We start from the raw sequence: 20,371 nt of genomic DNA, 5'->3' as shown, positions 1-20,371 counted from the left end.
CTTCTCCTCCATTTTCTATCTTCTTCAAATTTAAACATATTATCAATAGCCATTAAGCAAACCCAACAAAATTAATTCAAAACATAATTAAAAGCCCCTTCTGATTCTAACACAAACCCAACAAAACAAATAGCTCAAAATATACCATACAACAAAAACATGGAAAACAAAATCAAGATTGAATTTTTAAAACATAATTACAAGCCCTTTATGATTACTTCATCAAACCACCAATTCAAGAAACAACAATGCAATAGCATCACTACATTCCAATTTAAAACTCTTTATTCCGTAATATTCCGACAAAACTCACCGGAAAACGATTGAACCAAACCCCCAAAAAATATATGCACACCATTAACACCACCATCACCATTAACACCGCCACCACCATTAACACCGCCGCTAATAACTTTCTTCAATTTCAATTTTATTTCAAATTTTTAAATTCATGAAGATAACTTTTAATTTTAGAAATTCAATTTCATTCTTTTCTAATGATCTTAAGTCAAGGGATTTAGGTGAGGTGAAGGATTTAGTAATTGAAGAAGAAGAAATTGGGGGTTTGGAGGGGAGGGGTGGGGCTGGTGGTGGAGAAATTGGTGGTTGAAGGAGAAGGGGGCTGGTGGTGGCGGTTTTGGAGAGTAAAAATTATGATGGGGTGGGGTAGAAGAAGAAGATGGGAAATAGAGGTGGAGGGGTATGAAGAAGATGAAGAAATGAGGGTGAGGGGTATGAAGAAGGTGGTTTTATATATATATATATTAAAAAGTGGAGTCATATCAATATTTAAATTAAAAAACGCGTTGTTTTTCTTTTTTTCAAAAAAAAAAATTCATGTCAGCTTTAGGGGTGATGTTAAGTGGGGTAAATAAACAGAAGTTAAGTTTATGTGCTAAAGTGAGTTTGAAGGACAAGTTCGGGGGGAGGGGAAGAAGATGTCTTTGTTTTTTTTTTTAATTTTAACAAGAAATTCATTAAAGTAAATAAGAGTTTGAACAGACACTGGAGCCTTAGTCCGGCTCCATTACAACATAGAAGGGCTCTGCCCAATAGAGTTTTGATTACGGAGCGCAATTTTTTTAAAAAAAGTTTCAGCTATATCTGTCCAAGTCAAGGGGGATGTGAACACTGGTGAAATTACAAAAATTTAAATATTTTTAAAACATTCTAGAGCTGCTTCCTTCTTTGCCAAAATATGAGCTACCCTGTTTTGCTCCCTAAAGTTATGGTGCACAGCCGGTCCTCTCAAATTTCTTATCAACAACCTGCATTCATTAATAATAGGGTTATAGAGCATATTGCCTTTATGAATCATGTTAATGATCTCTTTAGAGTCAATGTTTATCTCTAAAGGCCTTAGGTTATGTTCCATCATAAGTTTAAGGCCTTCCCTAAAGGCAAAAAATTCCATGAGATTGTTAGTAGCGTGAATGAAATTATTGATAGCATGACTGTAACTTTTGAGAAAGTCAATTCTTTGTTGTTTCTCACCCCACCTCCAGTGTCACCCTTACCAGAATTTCCAATACAAGAACTATCAATGTTGAGCTTATAATGATGGTTTTGTTAGTCCGACAGAAATGATGGTCTTAGGGTGTTGGATGGAAGAATTCCACATCTTCAGCATAAGTAGTTTTATTAAGAGAGGTGAATACATTTACTGTTGAAAGTATTGTTGTTTCTAGTTTTTCAGATATAACATTAGGTAAAGGGTAGGAGGGCCTCCTAGGAAATGTAGTTTTTAAACTGAAAATGTCTCAAATTCATTCAAGTGTTGCTCTAGTTCACAGTAGAGGACATACCGAGTTTGAGGGGATAATCATTAGATTTATGGATTAGGTCCAACCAGAAATTCCTAGTGCTGCTGCCGTCAAAGAAAATATAGTGCAGGTTTTCAGGACTGTGACTACAAAACTGACAGGAAAGGGTGATGTCAATGCCTCTATGGTGAAGAATGACCCTGATTCAAAGACTGTTATGCAGAAAAAATCAGATGAAGAATTTGATTTTATTTGAAATTTTAGAATTCCAAATTCAGTTGAAGGATATACTGTTAGTGGTACTGGTCCCTTTGTTTTTTAAAATGTGAGAATAGACACTTTTACATGAGAAAGACCCATGCAAATCTCCAGAGGGGTATATCACTATGGATTTTGAAATTTGAGAAGAAGGTATTTTTGATGTTGAGGATAATATTGGAGGAAATATCAAAGGGAATAAATGTTAAGTCCCAATCTCCATTCTTCCATATATTTGCAAGCTTGGCAGAGAAATTGAGGATAAGTGAGATCCTTGGATGATATTGGAAAGGAAAGGCATGTTTGGGATCCATCTATTATTCTGGACATCTATTTTCTCCATTATGGATGGACCATTCGATAACATCCTTATAAAGGTGTCAACCCCTATGGAGGCTTTTCCAAGTCTTAGAGAAGGAAGAGATGAGCCTATCTTTGAAGATTTTATATTTGCTCGTAAGGACTTTGACCAACAGGGAAGAGAGGTTGTTATGCATTCTTCAGACTAAGCTACAAAAAAAATAATCATTTTTAGTGCTTACTTTTTGCATTCCAAGGTCCCCCTCTTGTCCCAGCTGACCATATACATTTTCTTTTTAGAATCAGTGGTTCTTCAGAAGAAGTTTTTCTGAGCCTTGTCTATAAGGTTGTGCATTTTCCTTGGGAGGTGGATGTACTGCACAACATGATTAGAGATACTACCAAGAGAAGCTTTGGCAAGAGTAGTCCTCTCATCCATGTTAAGAAATTTGGTCTTCCAACCAACAAACTTGTTGTTTAGGTTATCAATGATTAACTAGAAGTCTCCAAAGGCAGGCTTTTTGTGGGAAATAGGGAAGCTCAGGTATTTCTCAAAGGGGGAGTAGCGTGTTGTCTTGTATGATTATATTAGTAATTGTAGTATTGTTTCCGTAGTTTTGATCCTTTGATTTCAATTATTATTTTGTGCCTTGTATTTTGATTATTATATTATTGTATTGTCGATATTATCATGTTACTATTGATTTTTTGTTAATATCTGTTATTTCATGTATTCCTATTATTATTTTTCTAGACTGTATTGGACTATTTTTTTCTTTGACATCAGGGTTTATCGAAAATAGTCTCTTTACTATTGAGAAAGAGGTAAATCGAACATACTCTATGTCTTCATACCTTATTGTGTGAGATTATATTGAGCATATTGTTAGGATCGATTTGCGTGCACACACACTAGATCTATGGAGAGGATGAAGAAAATTTGAGAAAAAGTTCTTGAGAGAGAGAGAGATAAGTGAGAATAAATTATGTGGTAACACCCGTGAGTAAACTCCACGACGGACGGGCTATTTATATTAATGACTTATAGTACAGTTACACAGAGAAATTAGAATAAAAGGTACAGTACGTCACATATTAATCAAGCTCCACAACTTAACAATTCTCCCACTTGGAGACTGATTTTGTCATCCAAGAATTACATTCTCAAAAATAAATAATATTCCTCCATCATCAATATGTTCGCCACACCGCAACATCTGTAGACACAACTACAGAAGACCAACTAAGGTTTTGCACAACCTTAGTTTACCAGCATCAACACATTTTTTCAACATGTCTGCTGGATTCTTTGCACCCTTTATCTTTTCCAGACACATCACTTTCTTCTGCTGCCCTGCGAGTGAAATGGTACCGTTTTCTAATGTGCTCCATCTTCGAATGATAGACCGGGTTCTTCACCAACTGTATGGCACTCTGGCTATCTGTGTAAAGAATCTTCTCACGCTGCTTCTTGCCCAGTTCTTCCTAATAATCTGCCAGCTATATCATCTCCTTTCCAGCTTCAGCTATTGCCACATACTTAGCCTCAGCAGATGAAAGAGCAACGCACTTCTGAAGCCTGGACATCCAACTCACTGCTGTACCACTTACAGTGTAAATATATCCAAAAGTGCTCTTGCTCGAGTCTACATCCCCACCAAGATCAGCATCAACAAAACCTTGAAGAATCACCTTGCCATTGCCAAAACAAAGTGAAGTACTGGATGTACCTCTCAGATATCTTAGAAGCCACTTCACAGCTTTCCAATACTCTTTCTCGGGGTTTGCCATGTACCTGCTAATAACTCCCACTGCATGTGCTATGTCAGGTCTAGTGCAGACCACAACATACATCAGACTCCCAACCGCAGAAGTATATGGAACAAGTGCCATGTGCTCCCACTTCTGAGCTGTTTTCGGTGACTGCTCATTTAATAATTTTATGTGATTAACCAATGGAGTAGTCCTGGGTTTAGCATCATTAACTCTGAATATGGCCAACACCTTCTCAACGTACTGCTTTTGGGATAGATTCAAAGTGCCAGCAAATCTATCCCGAGAAATCCTCATCCCAAGAATCTGCTTCGCTGCACCTAAATATTTCATCCCAAACTCAGAAGACAGACTTGCCTTCAGAGAGTTTATCTCCTTCATACTGGATCCTGCAATCAACATATCATCCACATACAAGAGTAAAAATACATTAGAATCAGTGTATTTCTTGAAGTAGTAACACTGATCCTTTTCATTCCTACGGAAGCCACTCTTGCTCATAAAGGAGTCAAACTTCTTGTACCACTGTCTAGGTGCTTGCTTCACTCAATACAAGCTCCTGTTGAGCTTGCACACTATGTGTTCCTTTCCTGGAACTAAAACCCTCTCTAGTTGCTGCATATAGATTTCCTTATCCAAATCTCCATGTAAAAACATAGTTTTTACATCCATTTGCTCAAGATGCAAATTCTCCGATGCAACAATACTCAATAAAATTTGGATAGTAGTTAATTTCACAACAGGAGAAAATATTTCAGCATAAACAATACCTTTTCTTTGTGAATATCCTTTAACTACTAACTGAGCCTTGAACCTTCTTTTGCCATCTGGTTCTGCCTTGATTCTGAACACCCACTTGTTCAACAAGGCTCTCTTCCCTGCAGGTAACTGAGTCAACATCCACGTGTTATTCTTATCAAGTGAGCTCATCTCATCATCCATGGCTTGCTCCCACTTGATTGAATCCTCCACCTGCAGGGCCTCAGCAACAGACTCTAGTTCCCCTTCATTAGTCAGCAACAGATAATGTAATGATGGTGAATACGTATCCGGTACTCTAATGGTCCTGGATGATCTCCTTTCAACCTGCTCAGGTGTCACTTATTCCACCTTTGGTTCTTCAACGACAGTCTCTGGAGTTTGTTGAGTTTCTACTGTAACATCTTTGGGTATACTCTTCGGCAACTCAAGCTCAACTCCCACTTGCTTTGTAGTCTCTTGAACCTTTTGCTCTCTGTCCTTGTACAAGATATTTTCATCAAATGTCACATCACAATGTCTTAGGATCTTCTTGTTCATGTCATCCCAAAACCTGTACCCAAACATGTCAGAACCATAACCTATAAAGTAGCACTTTATAGCTTTAGCATCAAGCTTATCTCTCTTCTCTGGATCAACATGAACATAAGCAGTGCAACTAAAAGTTCTCAAGTGAGAGTACTTGAGTTCTTTTCCTGTCCATATTTCTTCTGGAATCTTGAACCCCAGAGGAACTGATGGTCCCCTGTTGATCAAGTATGCAGCTGTGCTCATAGCATTTGCCCAAAACGTCTTAGGCAGCCCATAGTGTATCCTCATACTCCTTGCACGCTCATTCAATGTTTTGTTCATCCTTTCAGCAACTCCATTCTGTCTTGCCTTCTCGGGAACTATCCTCATCAATCTATTCCCTCAGCTGCACAGAATTGTTTGAATTCTGACTTGTCATATTCTCCTCCATTATCAGACCTCAAGCATTTTATTTTTAAGCCAGTCTGATTTTTAATTTCAGTTTTCCGCCTCTTGAAAGTAGCAAATACATCCAACTTATGTTTCAAGAAGTAAACCCACACCTTCCTGCTGAAATCATCAATAAAGGTGACATGGAATCTGGATCCACCAAGTGATGAAACAGGAGATGGTCCCCAAACATCTGTATGGACCATTTCCAGTCGTACTTTCTTCGGCTCTCTCACAGTCTTCGTGAAGCTTACTTATTTCTGTTTGCCCATAACACAACTCTCACAAAGACCCATATCAACAGATTTCATCCCCTCTAAAGCTCCTTTTACAGCCAACATCTTCATTCCTTTGGAACTCATGTGTCCAAGCCTGTTGTGCCACATACATAAACCGGAAGCATCCTCAGCAACAACAACCATGTTTATACACCTATGCAGTGGTGTACAAAGTTCAAGATTTTGTGCCACATGCTACAACCATAGCACCCCTCACAATCTTCCACGAACCTTCTCCAAACTCTGTTGTGTAGCCTGTGCTATCCAACTGACCAACAGAGATCAAATTCTTCTTGAAACCAGGAATATATTTGACATCCTCCAATGTCCACTGATTTTCTGCTGGAGTTTGTATGCAGACATCCCTCTTTCCTTCAATCGCCAATGGTTTGTTGCCAGCAAGATACACCTTTCCAAAATTTCCAAACTTGAAATTTTGGAACAATTCCTTGCTTGGAGATGAATGAAAAGAAGCACCAGAATCCAATATCCAAGATTCAACCGGGCTGTCCACACTAGGATTATAGCATCCCTAATGTCTTCTGTTGAATTAACAGAATCATTATCATCTCCAGATTTCTAATTCCTCTTCTTCTTGGGTTTCTCGCACTCTGTCCAAAAGTGTCCTTTCTCTCCACAATTCCAACATCACGTTGGATTTTTGTGGAGTTTTTTCACGATTGTTCGATTTTGATTTGCTATGTGTATTCTGACCCCTCGATTGGTCTCTCCCCCTTCGGTCAATACTGAGAGCACTACCAGATGACTCTCCAATTTCTCGTTTGCGAATGCTTTCGCTAAGAACAGCATCTCGGATTTCATCAAACTTCAGTTTCTCAGATCCACGGGAACTGCTAATCGCAGCAACAACAGTTTCCCAAGACTCGGGCAGAGATGACATCAAAATCAATGCTTTAATTTGATCTTCAAAATTAATATCCACAGAACATAATTGACTAACAATTATATTGAACTCGTTTATATGATCAGCAACAGATCCATTCTCAGACATCTGTAAATTGAACAATCTACGAATCAAATATACCTTGTTCATCGCTGATGTTTTTTTGTACATATTTGATAGTGCCTTCAATAGTTCGGATGTGGTTTTCTCCTTGACGATGTTGAACGCCACGTTTCTCGACAAAGTCAATCGGATCAGCCCTAGAGCCTGCTGATCCTTGAGCTTCCACTTCTCCTCCATCATGGACTCCAGCTTTACCCTGATAAGGGTTCGCGAAGATCTTTCTGGTACAGATAGTCTTCGATCTGCATCTTCTAGAAATTGAAATCGGATCCATCAAACTTCTTGATTCCAAGCTTCTATCCTTCCATCTTCAGTGATCGTGATGAATCTCCCAAGCTCTGATACCAGTTGTTAGGATCGACTTGCATGCACACACACTAGATCTATGGAGAGGATGAAGAAAACTTGAGAGAAAATTCTTGAGAGATAGAGATAAGTGAGAATGAATTACGTGGTAACACCCGTGAGTAAACTCCACAGCGGATGAACTATTTATATTAATGACTTAGAGTACAGTTACACAGTGAAATGAGAATAAAAGGTACAATACGTCACATATTAATCAGATTTCACAACCTAACACATATTACTACTATCATCGTCTTTTTATTTATCTAAATTTTGACGTTAGATTTATTCACACTCGTGATATACAGTAGAATATTTGAAGTACATGTAATCCAAGAAAAAACACCTTTATTTTTTTTTTTAATTATGAGGAAAGAACTGTCAATTTCGTGTTAATTACGTGAAATGAAAACGTAAAAGCAGCACGAACCCAGTCCAAATAAAATAAATAAATAAATTTTTGTGACATTTATATGTAAAAGGAATATTATTCAGCCACATATAAATAAAGCAAAAGATAAATAGGAGTAACAAATAGTACTACTACTAACAATTTTGTTTTATTAGGATATAATAATTTTAAGATATTCTGCAAATTACGTAAATTAAAATCACTTACTATCATCAAGTTAGGTCAGGTGACTTCCACTACTTTCTCCGGTCGGCGATCTTCCGGCGTTCCACGTGGCGGCGGAACTACAGTGGCAGCTCTAACCGGAACCCTAAATCGGGCAATTTCAAATGAGGGCCCGGTTAATTGGATGACCACCGCTCTCCCGATCTACTGGTCAAGGTTTCCCTCCTTGTATTTTCCTTTGAGATGTTGATTGACAAGTGGTGGAATGCAATTTGTCAACTGGGTTATAATTGCTTAGTGTCAATTAGTGAATTTTACATGTTAGATTCAATGAAAATATAATATAAAACTGTGGTATTCCGACCAGCTTGCGCCGCAACTAATTCCTAACGATACCTGTCACTTTATTGACCACTAAGCCACACCCTTGGGTGCCAGTGAAAATGTATACTATGGAAAATATTTTCAGTTTCTCAAGCTTCAATTTTTTTTACTGTTTTAGTTCAAATTCTTTAATTAGGAAATTGTTTTCTAGTGTTGGATTGGTATTAAAGTAACTGTACAGCTGTAGGGCAAGGTATGAGAATAATATCTTGTGAATTAGCTTCTGAATTTTGATTAAAACAAGATTAAGAGTTGACCTATCAGAAGAAAAAGGATTGAGTAAGAGTTGGATGTTTGTGGAGGAAAATGATACCTTGCTCTTTAAGTGAAGAGGTTATTAGAATACATTTTCCTAGGGGAGAAAATATATTCCAGATGTCAAGGTAACCAAACACTCCTAGGGAATGTTCTTTTTCGTAACTAACACACTTGTGATGTCATTTAACATATCTTTCATTGTATCCGAACAACCAATTTCACATACGTGGATTTGGAATTCTGTTAACTCCAAAATAGTCTAGCCACTGGGTGTTGTGTTACAGAACTTGATAAGGTGATACAATCATTGTCTATCTGCCAGGACTCTTTAATTTATTAGAGACTGGGATGGACTCATAGGCAGAAGCAAAATGAGATCCAATACTTTCAGGGAAGCTGCTGATGCGGAATATAGACCAACTGTGTTCTTAAATACATTTGATGATGTGTATACAGTTAGTATTGAGATCTAATAGGTAACTTCAGCCATTAAAGCTTCGCGTAAGTTGAGGCTGGTATAATGGACCAATTTAAGTTTCTACATAGCCCAACGAACCGATTAAACTTAATGATGGAGTCAAGTCTGCAGTATCTTAAGAAAGGACAAAGACTAAACTAATTAATATCATGTTTACACCGATTGGATTGAAAAAACTCCTTCGCCCCTTATAGAATCATGACTGGGCGTGGAGGGTCTCTCACAGTTATTAGATTGGTTTTTATTCTCAAAAAGGTTATTAGATTGGTTTTCCCGGTTATTTATTCTTGAAGCTCATTAACTTCTAAATTTGTTCCAGCATCTAAAAGTCTTCATTGATGGCTGAAATTAAAGAACGCCTGCTTCCACCAAAACCTGCATCAGCAGCAAATCTTAGAGAATTATCTTATAGGCCGCCTATCTCTGGTCGTCAGCCTTTTCAAGGTATAGATGTCTTGGGCCTTAAGAAGCGAGGTCAAGGACTTCGATCATGGATTCGGGTTGATACATCTGGCAATTCCCAGGTCATTGAGGTTGACAAATTCACCATGATGCGTCGATGCGACCTTCCAGCTCGTGATCTACGTCTATTAGATCCATTGTTTGTTTACCCATCAACAATCCTTGGCAGGGAGAAGGCAATTGTTGTAAATCTTGAGCAGATTCGATGTATCATTACAGCTGATGAGGTTCTCCTTTTAAATTCTCTCGACAGCTATGTCCTGCAGTATGTAGTGGAGCTGCAGCGGCGGTTGCAAGCTGCAGGAGCAGGTGAGGTTTGGCAGTCAGAAGGTGAGTTGAGCAGAAGAAGAGGAGGAAGCAGGAATATCGACAATATGTTTGGTACCCCATCACCGGATTATTTGCCCTTTGAATTCCGAGCTCTTGAAGTTGCACTGGAGTCAGCTTGTACTTTTCTTGATTCTCAGGTATGTAGCAGAAAACATCATCTTGGAAACTTTGTTCTCATCTACTAAGAGTATGAGTATATGGTACAAGTTTTGCAATAAGAATCTAGTAAGAAGTTATGTCTGAGTAGCCTCAAATTACATTTCACCTGTTGATATAAATATGCCTTAATGGTATATTAAAGCATAAAAAAGGACTTTATCAACTTCATAAAAAAACTTTATCAAAAAATAAATATGCCTTAATGCAATACTGTGCAAAGACAAAGTGCGCCAATGGCATTAGTTTCTTTGGAGGGGAAAATTATAAACATAGTTCTTCCAATTTTCTTGGGGAAGAGCTTGAATTTATTTTTATTTTGTAACCGAGAAATCCTCAAGGGCCAGTGGTGGTGCATGGCTCAAAACTCGATGGATAATGGGACCACCTCTCTACCCCTCTCCACTAATTATTAGGTTTTGCCCGCATCAGGATTCTAACCCATGACATGCACCCAACTCACACATTAAAGATGCATTCTTACTACTAAACTGGAAATAGCTGAGTTACTGCTCAGAATACTTAATAGTCCCATATCTCTGCCCTTCACACACGTTATTTCCAGCTGATTCAAAACTTAAATATCATTTTAAACGTTGGAAGTAGTTGACAGGACTCATGTCTGACCTTAGATTATAAAAGGGTCGCGGGGTGGTTACACCGCTCAATTTCATTTGGTTCTATTCAAAATATTTGATATTTCAGTTTAAGCGTGTCCTCCCTGATGTTTGATGCCCTTGGGGGAATGGAGATGATGGTAAGTTGATATACACAGAGCACTGAGCTCAATAAAAACCCTCTCCCTTTTTAACACAAGGAGAAGAAAGAACATAATGATTAACTAGTAAACAGGAGGTCATAAAACAAAACTAGTTAATAGGAGAAAGCTCTAGAGCTTGGATGCCTAATTGAAGTTGAGAATCAATATATTCACTTGGTCTAGTCTAATTTGGTATAAAGAAATGTAACAAAAGCTGGTAACCACTTCACCGATACTTGTATGAGTGTTGGAGCATCATTTTTAGATTTGCAGAAGAGCTCCATATCAAAAGTTAAATAGATATTTTGCAGTTATTTTACCTTCTCGTTATGATTTTCTTAGTTCTGTTTTTTTCTTAATTATAGTCTGTTTTAGTTGCTCATTTTTGGATTGACGAAAAGCAGAGGTGGTGAAATGAAAAGGGCAGTAGAAGATGAAAGGTACTTTGGTGAATAATAAGTCTGAAAAGATAGTTGGCAGTCTTGAATTTTGCATTTAGGATAGCAGCATGGAATACTAACATCCCTCGTGAGAGTCCAAAATCACGTCAATCATAAAATAGGATCGGAGGAGACTCATAAAAACATAGGATGGGAGGAATAATTTGGTAAAGAGGCAGATTGACTGCTCAATATCCAGACAATTACAGATTGCTATTGCTGACATGTGGTTGACTTGAATCTTGTCAAGAAAGACAAGCTGTTGACTCAATTATCATAACAATTTAGAAAATACTATCCTTGTAAGAAAGCAGCACTATAAACTTTTGTCTTCTTGATTTTGCACTCATGGAGAAGACAGTTCTATTTCATGACTATTGATCTTGGTATTATGATGTTCTTGTTGCTGTTTATCTGGATCAGCAACTTGTGTTAGTACTGTTTAGACTTTTCTTGTGGTTTGAGTTTTTCTAATATTTTCCCTGGATATCAAGTGGTACTATTATTTCAGAAAGCCATTTAATTACTGGAATTTAGCTGAAAGGTTCACTGTGAAAAACGATCCAAAACAGTGTTGGTCTTAAGAATGGCAGTGACATATATTCTCAATTATGTCTCATTGATCTCTTTGGTCATATTTGTATGTGTGGGAGGAGCTTCTCTGTCATACTAAACGGACGACCTACATATCCTGGCATGATAAAGAGAGTTGCGTGACCTTAACCTTGAAAACTGCCGTGACTATCCATGTGATGATATGCATGATGCAAGGATCCGTACTTGACAAAGTAAACTTCTGGATAGCCCTTATTCTTGAACTTGTATCAACAACAACAACAACAACAACAACAACAAACCCAGTGTATTCCCACCTAGTGGGGTCTGGGGGGGTAAGATGTACGCAGTCCATACCTCTACCTCTGATGAAGTAGAAAGGTTGTTTCCGATAGACCCCCGGCTCAAGACACGAGATACCACACAAACACATAGTAAAGCACAGAAGCAGATTACATAACATAAATACGGCACCCATAAGTAATATAAAACAGAGGAAAGCAGAGGAAAGCACACAATTCTTGAACTTGTATCGATGGACAAAAACGCTAGTTGACACTAAGCTTCCAAGAGAGAATAGCAATAAGTTTAATGGATTTCACAGTTTTTACAGGTAAATCTTGCAACAAAGAGCTTGGTCTTAACTTGATGAGTGAGAAGGAGCTTACAAGAAAAAATGGAATTAGCTCTGATTTTGGAACAAATATCTCAGTTTCACGAGTACTCTCAACAAAATGCACAATCCATATTGCAAGATTACTGGTCCAACTTGAGCAGCAACAGAACCACTGCAACAATGAACTGTGAATGAAGCGTGTTGTTGCTTGTTACAATTGAATATATATGGTCATGACCTAGAACAAGTTAAATAAACAATTATAATAAGTATTCTACAATAGCATCTTCACAAGGTAGATAAATTTTCTGGGTATTTCTAACCAAGCATTTTGATTTTGTTTTCTTTCCAAATGATCAGGCAGCAGAACTAGAGATTGAAGCATACCCATTGTTGGATGAACTTACATCTAAAATTAGTACCTTGAATTTGGAAAGAGTTCGTAGATTGAAAAGCAGGCTTGTTGCCTTGACTCGTAGAGTTCAGAAGGTACCCTAGGCCCTCCTCTTTTTTTTTTTTTTTTTGTAATTTCAAGCACAGGTCACTGATTATATTGTCTTAACTTCTCACCATCTATTATCTAGGTTAGAGATGAGATTGAGCAGCTAATGGATGATGATGGGGACATGGCTGAGATGTATCTCACTGAGAAGAAAAGCCGGATGGAATTGTCTTGCTATGGAGATCAATCTTTACTTGGCTACAGGTCAACAGATGGTGCATTGTCTTTGTCTGCTCCAGTCTCCCCTGTTTCTTCACCTCCTGAGAGCAGGAGGCTTGAAAAAAGCTTGAGCATAGCAAGAAGCAGGCATGAAAGCATGAGAAGTTCGGAAAGTGGCGCTGAGACTCAGAGTATAGAAGAGCTGGAGATGCTCTTGGAGGCTTATTTTGTTGTGATTGACAGCACTCTCAACAAGTTGACATCGGTATCTTCTACTGTCTCATTGTTCGTCTTCTCATCATGTATTCCTTTTCTTAATCAAGCTTTCTTTTTTCTGTTACAGTTGAAGGAGTATATTGATGATACAGAAGATTTTATTAACATTCAACTGGTATGCTTTGTACATTCAAGTTGGTTTCAAATGGATTTTACTTTGCATTAAAATCTTGACTTGTTAAGACATGGAAGTTGTAAGATTAGATTAGATTAGTTAAGACACAGTTTATTATAATTTGATTGATTTGTTTTCATGTATCATGTACAATTCTAGTTACAGTAACTGTGTACGTCGTATGAACTTGATTGGAAGTATTTTATTTGCAGGATAATGTCCGGAATCAGCTTATACAATTCGAGTTGCTGCTTACAACTGCAACCTTTGTGGTTGCCATCTTTGGGGTTGTGGCAGGAATTTTTGGGATGAATTTTGAAATACCAATGTTTAATGAACCAAATGCATTTAAATGGGTCTTAATTATTACAGGTGTAACTGGAGCAGTGATATTCATATCCTTTTTATGGTTCTTCAAACATCGAAGATTGATGCCACTGTAGATGCTTGAGAGCACAGCTAATCGAGAATACACCCAGTGCAAGTAAAGATGACGGCCTGCTAGTGATATTTTTGAGGCATTGACAGTGGATCCTATATGTGGAATAAATATACGAGCCTACAAGCAATTAGTGTTTCAGAGAAGACCAGTATCTGTCAATGCTATGTACCAGAAAAGCTGATAGATCACTGAGTTGTGGAATATTCTTGCCACTAGTCCTTGTAGCCTAATGGTAGTTTCAAAGTTCTAGTACGTTACTCATTATAATAGCATTGTATTCTTGGAGTTCAAAAGAATGAAAATGGGCTATTCTTGTCAAAAGCAACCATTTCCAATCATATAGCAACCAGCTTGAAAATGCCAAAAACTTAGGTATCGGTATGGAAAGTGACTTTTGATCTGTATTCGAACTGCTTCGGTGTCAATAAAGTGCAAGCTGAATTTGAAGGGGAAAGAAAATACGCAATTGGAGTTGTTAGTTTCTCAACAAAATGATGTACATGGATTAACGTAATTTCTAGTATATCTTTTCAACATCATTCGTGATGTGCAGGGCACGATACAAAACCAATCTTCCATAATCTTGGTTCTAGAGTAAACAAAATGTCTTCAGTAATGCCAGCAACAGTTTTTGTACTATACTAAAAGAGTGAGTGAGAATGAGTTGCTCAAACTCTTCAAAAATGTTGACCTGTGTTGGATCCTCTAAAAACGTATTATTCTTGAAGATTCTGACACGTGCCCCATGATATTTTTGAAGAGTCTGAGCAACTTAGATTTCAACATTGCACTGCTTTTGAAGATCGCGTGAGAAGATTCCGACACGCGTCGCATGATATTTTTGAAGGGTCTAAGTTACTTAGGTTTCAACATGTGCGCTTAGTGTGAATTTATTTAAAATTAGGGGCATCTTAGTCATCTCATATTAGCTGATGCAGCATCGGGACCTTGAATTAAAAGGGACAAATAAGTTTTTCAATTAAGTGACAGTCCTTCGAGTTTTGAAAATTAGATAAAAAAGACAAAAGGAAAATTTAATTTTTTTTAAACACTTTCGCTCCAACAACTTTTCACAGTTATTGAACAATTTTGCAAAGTTATCGAACAGCTCTGATAGTTGTCAAACAACTCTGATAATTGTTCGATAACTTTCAAAGTTGTTCAATAAACTATCAAATAATTATCTCAATTATTTAAGCTACTTGATTCAAATCTTTAAAAGTAATGTGGGACCCAGTTATCCTTTTTTTTTTTTTTAATGAAAGACTTGGGTCTTCCTTCTGGCTCATTTTTCTCTGTAGCATCTTTCTTATTCCTAGGGTTTCTCATCTTCTTTCCTATACACACATTTCCAGTTCATACATTTTCTGTTTGTGCTTACCAGATTATAATTTGACAATAAACATTCTTGAAATATTATTTTCTTTTTCCTCTTGGTAAGTGTTCTCTTTTTTTTTTTTTATTCTTCAGGTTTTCTTAATTTCTAAGCTTAAATTATTCCTTTTGATTTTTAGTTGTAGGTTGTCGGATATACTTCTCGGTCCTGATTATTATTTTCCAGTTTCTCGTTCGAATATTAAACTACCTATTGCAATATCTGAACACTCTTAAATTGCTTAGAGATCATTAAATTTGAAATTTACGATCGGATAAATAGGAACACTAATCAGGTATAACCCCTTGATTTGTTTTTGTTCCTTTTTTTTAAATACTGGGTTGAAGGCCGGTTCTCTGCTAATTTAGAGATATGATCCCTTTTAATTTTTTATTTCCGTTTTGAAGTGAATATAACACAGGTGAAAATTTAATAAGTAATCGGCGAATGGGGAATTGTATCTTTTTTTGGGACTATCTTTGTCTTGACTCTGCGCTTCCCAATTAGTGAGAGTCTGGGCTGCGGACTTTCTAGCCTTTTCCAGACCCCTAATACATTGGGTATGTTGCTAATTGGAAAAAATTGATGTATAATCCTATTGGAAGTTTTGCTTACATTGCTCGATTGTTAACATATTAAATCGGTACATTCCTTACTATGCTCTTATAATCCTCCTTTCGCTCACAGTAAGAGTCCGAACATCCTCTTGAATGAGGTTTGAAACTGTCCGTGCTTATAATGCAATTGTTTTTCTCATCAAAAATAAGAAGTTGCCTAAAGTAGTTTGACGCGGGAAGGTAACAATGCTTCTATTTCTTGTAATCAGCAATGGACATTGTTGACTTAGAATGGTGCTATTTTTTTGCTATAAATCCCATTTTTCTGTGTTCGAGAATCCTCCTTCCACTCCGTCATGAAGATTAACTAGGACCAATTTAGTCACGTTTTCATGTTCCAATCGGAGCCCTTAGATTGTTTCTGTTTAACGTAAGCTTAACCTCAATTTTTAGTGGTCCCTTTTCACTTTTGGTCAATTTTTGCATATGATAGACCCTTATAATCAAGCCCTTCCCATAACAGAGGCTTTAGTGAACTGGTTGTCCTTTCGAAGCTAAAATAAAAGAAATTGTGTAGTTTAAAAGATTAATACATCAGAACTGACTATAGCAATATCTTGGCCATCATAAACGCCATGGTGAAAAGTACCAAAGGTGCCACGAGCAAGGACAGTTTTGATAATAAGCTTTGCAGGGTCAATTTCCCACTCATATCTTTGCCTAAGAGCAGAAGAACTAAACAAATAAAGGCTGGGGTTGGGGTTGATGGTGGGGGTAGTGGGGTGGTTGGACAGTTTACTAGAGGTGTTGTAGTTAATGCAAGAATCAACTTGTGGTTTCTTGTTTTTCTCCATAGTTCTTGTTTAATAAGGTGTCTTTCAAGGTGTTCATCTAAGTTCTTTAAATCAATTTGATCTGCTCTTACAAATCCATCACTGCCTTTCTCCATTTTGTGGCAAATTCTTGATTTTGCAGAGTTGTAAAGATTGAATTTTTACACAAAGCAGTAGATGAATTGGAAGAAAAAGAAGGGTTTGTTGTGGTGTAAAGAGAGTTGAGTTTGTTTGTGGTGTAATATGTATATGGAAGAAGGTGGGAAGAGAAGAGATTATTATGAGCAGAGCAATGCCATGTGGGCACATGGAATTGCCTCAGCACAATGTGTTCTCTTTGACCCATCAGTCTCCACTTCCTCTTGAATTAGAAGTCTTGAATTTTGAGTTTTGAATATGAAAAAAAAATTCGGCAAAAAGCGTCATCTTTAAATGAGCCTTATGTTATGTGAATATGGAAAACATTCTTGACAAAAAGCATCATCTTCAAATGAGTCATTGCTTTGCAATAAAAGCAGCTCATCTTTTGCATCCTAAGACATGGGAATGATCAGGGATGGTCATTATGTTTTTGTTTTCGGTATCAAGGATTACATCTATTTCCTTGCTGTGTGCTTCATGTATCTATTTTCATGTATGCTTATCTAATAATAATATCAACAGCCATTTGGTTTTGATCGTCTGTCGTGACAGGAAAAAAAAAGGAACCTCACAGCGGTGCACAACCACACCACCGCCGTAAGATGGAGGAAGAAAAAGCCGCAGCATACTACGACGAGTTGACACGTAAAGGAGAAGGAGCGGCAAGATTCAAGCAAGGTCTAGGTTTTTCTTCAGTTTCCGGAAACTCAAATGACGTTGTTCCCGCCCGTGGCTCTGCTCTCGTTTCTTCCTCTTCATTTCTGAGTAGCTTTGTCAGAGCATCAAGCCCTTCGAAAACCACTGAGTTCGAAAAACAAGGTCAGCTCCAAACCATCAAAAACAAGCTCAAGAAGAAACCTAAAGATTACGACAATGGCCTTTCTTCTAGGGTTTCGAAAGGAAAAACCAGTAGAAGCCCAAGTCCAACTCGTGAAAAACATTTGAGAAGGAAAGGGGGAAGCCCAAGCCGGAATTTAAATCGTCGGAGTCGAAGCCGGAGCAGAGATAAAGAGATGCGGAGTCACAAGCGGGATGCTTATCGGTCGAAGCGTCCACATAGGTCTAGAAGTAGAAGTGGAAGTAGAGATAGAGATAGAGATAAACATAGGGAAAGGGTAAGGCAAAAAGAGAAGCAGAGTAGAAAGAGGTCAAGGAGTGTATCACCGCCAGATCGAAGATTGGAGAAGATTGGGAAAGATAGAACTTCTACGGTAGATTACAGAAGATTGATTGAAGGTTATGAAAAGATGACTCCAGCTGAAAGAGTCAAAGCCAAAATGAAACTTCAACTTTCAGAAAGTGCTCGAAAAGAGGATACAAAAAGCATGGGCTCTGGATGGGAGCGTTTTGACTTCGACAAGGATGCCCCTTTGGATGACGAGGAGATTGAAGCTGTAGAAGATGATGGTGCTTTAGTCAACCACATTGGCAAAAGCTTTCGGTTTTCTGCAGTGGCGACTAGGAGAGAGGAAGAAATCAAGGCTGCTCATGATGAGGCTATTTTTGGAGCTCCCTCACTTCTGCTACTTCCAACTTCCACTGAAACAGATGATGAAGCAGAAGAGGATAATTGCAAAAAGGACATCTCAAAAGTTGCCCCTGCCATAAGTCTCATCAGTGGGCAGGCACTGGCAATGCAACAAGGTTCTTGGCGTGATCGTGCGCGTAGATCATGACTTCTGTGAATGCTTGGAAGAGACTCCATCATGCCTAATACTTGGTTTATGCCAATGGAGGGTTTTTTGTCTTTGTGCTCCTCTTATGTGGGTTGTTGCCGGCTGCTGTTGGGAGTGGTGAAAGTTGCTCATTTTGTACTGTACAAATTGTTGAGAAGGGTACTTACGGAGATGGGCTTTCAGTGTTGAAATATCCATTGTAGGTAATGATGTGTGTGCCATGTTCTAATTTTGTTATATAGAAATATTTTCTAGTGTTTGCTTGGTGAATGAAGAACATTTTTCTGAAAAAAAAATAAAAATCTAATAATATTAACTGATAGAAGAGTGAGATTCAAATTGCTTGGGATTGGTTATAATGTTGGAAATGCTAATGAGAGAAATGTAAGTACTGATTCTGTCATGGTCTTCTTTTTAAGTTTTCATAGATTCATACAATAATCCCTGCTCTACATAGACTATTATTGTTGAAGTATAATAGTACGTTCTTGGGGTTTAGCACCAGGTTTAAAGATTAGAAATGGAAGTCAATAAAATCATGCAACCTACTTATCAAAAAACTAAACAAACAAATAAAATCTGTGCTAATTTATTTTACATGGTGTATATCTGCTGCATCGTTAGTGACATGGTATTTCTGTGAATAGACAAAATTAGTAGATGTCGACATGTACATCTTTGTGTCAATGCTAGGTCATTTGTTATTTTAAGGGCTGTGACTTAAAAAGTGTTAATCATGAAGTTCTACATCCATTTAAACCATGTGTTGCAGTTGTACCAAGTCTACGAATAAAGGAATAAAGTATCCCAGTCAGTTGTTAGTTGCACCAACCTGCAAGACAAAGCTACTTAATAGCATAATGGTACAAGCTTTGCTACAACGAGAATCATAGGATAAAGATGAAGTAACTGAGGGTCTGGATCAGTTGTTGAAAGGCATCACTTGTGTCTCTTTTTTTGGCAGATATTTGAGTAAAAGAGCTAGATTATGTGCATGTTAGTATGGAAACATGTTCTGATGGCTGATGTTAATCCTTTTAATTCAATACAAAGCATGGCATACATCAAAACAAAATTTGTTACACTCCGAAGTGTTGGGACCGTGCTTGCACGGACTAATCCTATCTAGTTCATAAATGAGCCTCGGAACCAACCATTTAAATAACGGAAAAGATTCAAAAATACTCTTGAACTATTTGAAATAGCTCAAAAATGCCCCTCGTTAGATTTTTGGCTCAAAAATACCACTTTGTTAAATATTTGGCTAAAAAATACCTCTCTCTCTAACTGAATTCGAAAAAGGATCAAAAATGCCCCTGAATTATCTGAAATGGCTCAAAAACATCCCTCTGTTAAATATTTGCCTCAAAAATACTTCTCTTTTTAACGAAATTCCACCAAGTATGCCACCTAGATAAAAAAAAAAAACCACGTGACTATGTCACATTACCATCCACATGTAAAATGTTAGTATTTTTTAATTATATGACATTCCTTTCTTCTTTATTTTTATTTTTATTTTTTTGCAAAGCAGTGAAACGGAAAAATAAAAAAAACAATCTTTTGCTAATTACTTCATTAGTGTTTTAAAAGGTCTAGATTTCACCTTTTCATTAGTGTTTTAAAAGTTCTAAATTTTATCTTGTTATTGTCGTTTGGGATGAGGGACAGCTTGATCTTGATCTAATGTTGACTCGGAGGAGGAGCTAGAATTTTAACTTTTAAGCTAGCAAATGTTGATGTACTAATAATTGAGTTGAATTTACTACATGCAAATTCTTTTTCAAAATAAATGAATTCCTTTTAACACTTG

The 20,371-nt window shown here is 37.4% G+C and overlaps 2 protein-coding genes across 8 annotated transcripts; both read left to right on the top strand.

Moving 5' to 3' along the window:
- Positions 1–7,968: 7,968 nt before the first annotated feature.
- On the top strand, positions 7,969–15,413 carry LOC107876010 (magnesium transporter MRS2-1). 4 transcript variants are annotated; one of them, XM_047413809.1, is made up of 7 exons: positions 7,971–8,253; positions 9,483–10,092; positions 12,843–12,971; positions 13,067–13,408; positions 13,487–13,534; positions 13,747–13,821; positions 13,907–14,430. In XM_047413809.1, exons 2-7 carry the CDS (start codon positions 9,502–9,504, stop codon positions 13,910–13,912), a joined length of 1,191 nt encoding a protein of 396 aa, XP_047269765.1. In that variant the 5' UTR covers positions 7,971–8,253; positions 9,483–9,501; the 3' UTR covers positions 13,913–14,430. The 4 variants fall into 4 exon arrangements, with proteins under 4 accessions (XP_016578449.1, XP_047269765.1, XP_016578451.1 ...); XM_016722965.2 differs by having other exon boundaries at positions 7,971–8,259; XM_016722963.2 differs by having other exon boundaries at positions 7,969–8,259; positions 13,747–15,413.
- Positions 15,274–18,883, top strand: LOC107876011 (serine/arginine-rich splicing factor 4). Of its 4 annotated transcripts, XM_047413811.1 has the most exons (4): positions 15,276–15,412; positions 15,491–15,646; positions 15,759–15,911; positions 17,435–18,883. In XM_047413811.1, the coding sequence occupies exon 4, from the start codon at positions 17,485–17,487 to the stop codon at positions 18,556–18,558; it is 1,074 nt and encodes a 357-aa protein (XP_047269767.1). In that variant the 5' UTR covers positions 15,276–15,412; positions 15,491–15,646; positions 15,759–15,911; positions 17,435–17,484; the 3' UTR covers positions 18,559–18,883. The 4 variants fall into 4 exon arrangements, with proteins under 4 accessions (XP_047269766.1, XP_047269767.1, XP_016578452.2 ...); XM_047413810.1 differs by lacking the exon at positions 15,759–15,911 and having other exon boundaries at positions 15,274–15,412; XM_016722966.2 differs by lacking the exons at positions 15,491–15,646; positions 15,759–15,911 and having other exon boundaries at positions 15,278–15,412.
- The last annotated feature ends 1,488 nt before the right edge of the window (positions 18,884–20,371 follow it).

The sequence above is a fragment of the Capsicum annuum genome, chromosome 6, assembly GCF_002878395.1.
Source record: "Capsicum annuum cultivar UCD-10X-F1 chromosome 6, UCD10Xv1.1, whole genome shotgun sequence".
Classification (NCBI taxonomy): Eukaryota; Viridiplantae; Streptophyta; class Magnoliopsida; order Solanales; family Solanaceae; genus Capsicum; species Capsicum annuum.
The sequence above is the reverse complement of the archived record's forward strand: the minus strand, read 5'-3'. Positions and strand labels throughout refer to the sequence as shown.

Coding starts and splice junctions, on each gene's coding strand:
- LOC107876010 (XM_016722963.2), top strand. CDS start 9,502: ATGGCTGAAATTAAAGAACGCCTGCTTCCACCAAAACCTGCATCAGCA. Junction 10,093..12,842: donor GTACTTTTCTTGATTCTCAG/GTATGTAGCAGA, acceptor CCAAATGATCAG/GCAGCAGAACTAGAGATTGA. Junction 13,535..13,746: donor ATTTTATTAACATTCAACTG/GTATGCTTTGTA, acceptor TTTTATTTGCAG/GATAATGTCCGGAATCAGCT.
- LOC107876011 (XM_047413810.1), top strand. CDS start 17,485: ATGGAGGAAGAAAAAGCCGCAGCATACTACGACGAGTTGACACGTAAA.